Here is a 5,782-nt window from a genome sequence, read left to right as displayed (position 1 = left end):
GATTTTCCTATTTCCATCTTTATTGTTTCAGAGATTGTCTTTTTTTTTATTACAGTAATACATTGACAGTATATTAAGTTCCATGAATAAAAAGGATGTAAGGAAAAGAGAAAGACAGACTGCATGTTTTTTTCACTTACCATTTAGAAGTAACTGAAATATCTACTTGAATTGATGAATAAAATGAGTAGAAAACAGTTACTTTACATTGAAGCAGATCAAGGGCGCCCCCACATGGCTGTTTAAGGGCTTCAATGTGTTCAATGATCAGAATCATTGATAACTATAACTATAATCAGTGGGAAAAAAACTACAAATCAGCTGAATGCTTCATTTTTTTAAACATTTTTTTAACCAGAGATTTCTCAATAAACAGGAAGTTTATTTGTACTTTAGTTTTTTTCTCCACAGTTGTTAAACATGCAGTGTGTTTGTGAACATGAATGTGTTTGAGTGTTTGTGCATCATGTGACCCAGATTGTCTTCATCTGCTGTCAGATTCAAATCAGGAAGATGAAACCACACAGCAGCTTCAGCTGAGCTGTCAGTCTGCAGCAGCAGTCTTCTCTGTGAGCTGCAGGGGCTGATGGGAGCTTGGAGGAGGAGTCACAAAGCACGTGGTCCTGCTGTCATCTCACAGCTCGTCCTTCTTTGTCCTCAGCTGCATCAGAACACCACTTCTCCTCAGGTTCACCAGAGGAAACACGGCTGAACAAAATGCTTTTCCTCCCAGCTGCTGCTCTGTGCTGTCTGTGTTCAGGTGAGTGTTTGCAGCCAATCAGGAGCCAGCCAGGTCTACCTGGAACAAACACTGTCACCCTGACCTTCACCTGTCTGTCTGTGTCTCTGCAGCACTGGTTACCATGGCAGCAGAACTCATTCAGGAGGATTTAACATTGACCAGGAGAGTTGGTCAAAGTGTCTCTTTCAGCTGTGGAGGAACTCGGGAGTGTGGTAGCTACAGATACTGGTACCAGAAGAAAGAAAATGAAACATTCAGACGGATTCTTCGGTTTGTTGAAAGTAGTGGTAACATATACAAAGGTTATGGTCATCCTCAGAAAGATGATTTCTCTGCTGGGAAAACCCAGACAGGATCTGAATTGAACATCAATAAAGTTAAAGTGGATCATTCAGCCTCATATTACTGCAGCTGTGAGAAGTATGATCCCCACAGTGAGAAATGATTCCTGCAGGCTGAACAAAAACCTGCAGATGAACAGATGTTAGTGTTTGTGACAGAAAGAGAGCAGGAAACCACAGCCAGGTTCACATGTTTCTCCTCCATCTCACACAGACTCACAAACACACTGAATTGAGGATTAAGAGATTAAATGAAAACAGAGAGAATTTAAATTAAGCTTAACTTTCAAAACAGGTCGATGCAGATTAAATTTCTTTATAATTAAAAAACAAACAAATAAGAAAATGGACAAAACTCATACATTTCAAAGTAAATACCCACCCTACACCATTGCCCCCCCGATCAAATGACACATAAACCCCATGACCACACCATGAGGCATGAAAGCATGACTGTAGTTATTAAATAAACTCATGGTTTGGATCTGCTGGGAAATGAAATAATGAAATAATGAACATGTTATAATTACAAACAGATGGTTCCTTTGTCCAAATTTGTGGATTGACAATACTCTTTTTATGAATCCATAAACAGAAATCACAGTTTCTGCAGACACAGAAACTCAGAAATCAGTGAGTCTGAAGAAAGTTGAGTTTTCAGTCTGTTTTAAATGTATTGATTATCAGCTGATCAGAGAAACACACAAAACAAATAAACTGTAGATCTGGTAAAGCTCTGATAATCTGTGTTTTCCAGATGACGTCTTGATGGACCGTCACCATCTTCTGTCCTTTAGTCCTCCTGCTAAACCTCCAGAAAAGTCCTCAAAGCTGTTATTGCTGAGTCAGCATTTAGAGAACATCTGCTGCTCTAACAGAACTTCAGATGGACCTCCTGAAATGTTTCTCTGCTTCTCTTTCATTTGAAACTGGAAAATGTCTTCAGTGACTTAAAAAAAAATTCAAGTTTTAACATTTTATAAGTGTGATTACAAACACATTCAACATTACAGGCCTGATATCTCTCTAACCACAGTGTTCCACAGGAGTTTTGAGGGGCAGGGGCTCAAAGTTAGAGAAGATCAACAAAACATGTTTTTTGTGTGTTTTTTATGCTTTACATAATATAGAAATGAGTGAAAATGTAAATATATGTACATATATTAGGCAATAAATATTCAGCTATATGACCCATGTTGGTGAAGGTGATACAAGTGTCATTTTTTATGTAAACAATTTCTTGTCATGGACTTGGAAAACATCCAAAGCATTAAAACACTGGAGGCTCTTTATTTTGGCATTGTGATTCAGCAGAATCAACATGAATCAAGTTTAATATAAATTGTAACATTTTAAACTCAGATCCAACACCTTTCATCCCCAGAATCCTGAAATGATTCATATTTAATGTCATTATCACACTGAGGATTTTCAGTGGAGTTTCTGATCATATTCTGTCTCCTGTCAGTCACTTCAGGTTCATGTTGATCATCTGCAGCTGTTTTCATTTCTGTTCATTGTCTTCAGTGTATAAAAGTGTCTGTTTTTTGGTTCTATATGTTTCAGGTCATCTGGGTTTCCTCTCTTTATTTTTCCCATGAGTTTTTGTCCTGTTTTAGTTTATTTATTAGTTGTTTAGGTTTTTACCACCAAACCCAGTTTCCTGCATTTCTGGATTTAATCAAATTTCCTGGTTTTGGCAGATGAACTCAAAGTGACTCTTGTTCTATACTCACATCCAGCTGAACTCTCTTTCACATCCTGTCCTCTGAACACATGATTTTTTTTAAGTTTTCAAAGATTTGAATAATAAAAATGAGAAACTGAGTGAAACATAATTTAAAGAAGGTAATTTTAATCTGAAAATATGACATTAAACAGATTAATTTAGTTTCAGACCTGCAGTGAGGACGCTATGAACTCGCCATGAACATGGTTCTTTTATTTTGAAAATCCCCTCGGTGTTTTATTTTGTACTTAGTACCCAAATTATTGTCTTCCACACGATCTGTGTTCTGACTTGATGCACCACACTCAGTAGAAATGGACTCTTGGACTAATATAGAGCATTTTAATGATACATATAACCTCATTTAAAGCTCGTTGAATCCGAGAACGACGACTATTTAGACCAGAACTCACGAGGACACTTTTTAATTTGAGGCTAAAAGGGCAGGTGCTCAAGCACCCCTAAGACTCTATGTGAGCACGTGCCTGGTGTTCCAACATGTCTGAAAACAGCAGAGTAAACATGTATAGACACAAAGCCTTTACAGATTTTGAAGTAATGATATTCATCAAGGAAACTATTGGACAGATTGGAAAATAAACTTTAATCATTACTAACCTAAGAAAAGAAGTTTGATAAATTATTAACCCCTTTATGCCTGAATATATTTCCAGTTACAGCTGTATAAAAAATGTTTTTCCATTTAAGTTGATGGTTATTTGAGTTTAGTCCTGAATTTTATGGTACTATGGCAACACGAATGGCTCATGTTCAAGATGGAGGCGTGGTTCCAGATTTTATTTATTTATTTTAATAACAATACATAACATCAAATAATACTATATAAACATAAAACTGTCAATAAATGAACAGGAGAAGAAAGAAGAAAACTTATATTATCTGTCCCTATTACTAAAGCAACTAAAATAAATCAAAATTCTTCAAACAAGAAAAAAGAAGATGATCTTTCCCATAGGTATTAATAAACAGAAATAAATACCTATTTACATAAACAGTTGTCTAAACAAACCCTAATTTAATTATATTTCCCCACACTATGTCCAGTGAATTAACTTTATAAGATTTATAAATTTATTTTTCTACAACTTTTCTCTAATATTTGCTTAACACCTCCTTCTTGATAAATCTGTTAAAGGCAGCAATTGTTTTTATATCTTTAACTTCCTTATCCAGTGGATTCCATATGTTGGGACCGTACACTGAGACAGATCTCTCCAACACTCTGGTTAGAAACTTTGGTTTACTGAATATTGCATGTCCTTTTAAATTAATGTGACTTTGTCTTTTATTTAATTTAACCTGTAAATTGAAGGGTAACTATGACCTGTGTGCCTTGTGAACAGGTCATTAAAAAGTTGATTATTAATAATAATTTATTATTAATAGTTTAAATTATTAAAAGACCTGTGATAAAACCATAAGGGGTCTAGAGTCCACCTCTAACAGAGACCTGGTTACTCAAGCAGAATCAAAAATACAACCCAATCAATAGAAATAGAATCAAACTCAGGGGAACACAAAACAACAAAAACATCCACTTGAGAAAGTCCCTGTTGCTGCAGCTCTGAAACAATAAAACAAATTAAGAGGCAAACAGACCCTTTTTGGAACACAGATCAGTAAAATCTCGAGTTAAAAACGAGTCCATCAGCTGCTCCAGCAACACGTAGGAACACAAGTCCCAACAGGACACAAGGTCCCAGAATCACCAATGTGATCCACTGAACGAAGGAGAGCGAGGTGCTGCAGCTCAGCGGCTGACCCGGTGGCACAGTGGAGTTGATGTGGAGGACCCGAGGAGCATCTGTGGCCAGTCTTGGTGAACAAAACAAGACATAAAAAACAGTAGCGGGTTCCAGCTTCTCAACCCTGTTGAGGCAAGCCAGAAAGATGGGCAGCAGGGCATTACCTCAGCGGCCAGAGAACATGCAGGGCCCAGAGGGACACAGCGCACAAAGACCAGTGCTGGAATTACCTGTAGGAAGCGGAGGGAGCAATGCACTCCGTTCAATTCCACTTCAACCCAGTTGCACGCGAATTTGCGGTGCAACTGGGGATCCCAGCTACCACTGCACTGGCAGTGGAGCCCAGTGGCAACCCGTGAAAGGAGGCAGTCTCTGTCCAAAGATCAAGAAAAGCCAGTTCAGTCCCATTTTAATTAAAGATTAAGAAACCTTTATTAGTCCCTCAATGGAGAAATTGCAAAGCCAACAGAGTGACCAGAGCCAATATAGTGACCAGGTGCTCGTCAGGATTGACTGCAGACTGATTAGCTCATACTGCCACAGCACATGGAAAATTTGTGTCAAAAAGCATGAAGAGGTTAATTCAAATAACTAGTAAACTGAAATAATGTAAGGACATTAAAGTTTTATTGTTATATTTAGATTACACATTGTCATGTGTGTGTTTGTTTTCTTATAGAGGGAAAATCAAGTTCTGTCTGATCTCTGTCTGATTGATTCTCCTTCTGCTCTACAAATGTCTACATTCCAACTTCTAGCACACACCTTCTTTCACCTTCAAAGGTGGATCCGGCTAGTTTGGCATCCTGGGTGAAACACTGACACCCCCAAAGAAGGCTTGAGACAAACTGCAGAGCAGCAGCTCCTAATAAAGGGAAGTGAACAGGTGTCACTCATCACCTGATCAGCTCCCCCACAGACTGGGTGGATGAGGAAGGTGTGCTGCCATGACAACCACAGATAAGCTCAGACTAAATCCATCATCCATTCTATCAAGATTAGCCTAATGAGGTACAAACATTTGTTATCCATGTAGCAAATGGTCCTGAAAAATGTACTTGTCAACTTTGGTCACATTTCAACACAGATTATTATTATCATTATTTATTTTTATTGTATTTATTTTTTTTTTAACTTGTCCTGTCCAACAGCTGAGCCAACAGATGTGGGCTGAGAGCTTCTTGTGTTGGGCAGATTTTACTGT

The 5,782-nt window shown here is 37.8% G+C and overlaps 1 protein-coding gene and 1 long non-coding RNA gene across 2 annotated transcripts in view; one reads left to right on the top strand and one right to left on the bottom strand.

Moving 5' to 3' along the window:
- Nucleotides 1-443: 443 nt before the first annotated feature.
- LOC112138162 (immunoglobulin lambda-1 light chain-like) overlaps nucleotides 444-5,782 on the top strand; it is a 33,933-nt gene continuing 28,594 nt past the window's right edge. The window contains exons 1-2 of the mRNA XM_036211033.1: nucleotides 444-760; nucleotides 853-884. Coding sequence (XP_036066926.1) covers nucleotides 718-760; nucleotides 853-884 — 75 coding nt within the window. The 5' untranslated portion in view covers nucleotides 444-717. The remainder of the gene's footprint in view (nucleotides 761-852; nucleotides 885-5,782) is intronic.
- On the bottom strand, nucleotides 4,244-5,738 carry LOC112138163. The gene is made up of 3 exons (XR_002917719.2): nucleotides 5,344-5,738; nucleotides 4,809-4,950; nucleotides 4,244-4,702 (listed from the first exon to the last, which is right to left on the bottom strand). It is a non-coding gene; the product is annotated as an uncharacterized LOC112138163 (long non-coding RNA).

Source organism: Oryzias melastigma, unplaced genomic scaffold, assembly GCF_002922805.2.
Source record: "Oryzias melastigma strain HK-1 unplaced genomic scaffold, ASM292280v2 sc00388, whole genome shotgun sequence".
NCBI classification, from domain to species: domain Eukaryota; kingdom Metazoa; phylum Chordata; class Actinopteri; order Beloniformes; family Adrianichthyidae; genus Oryzias; species Oryzias melastigma.
The sequence above is the reverse complement of the archived record's forward strand: the minus strand, read 5'-3'. Positions and strand labels throughout refer to the sequence as shown.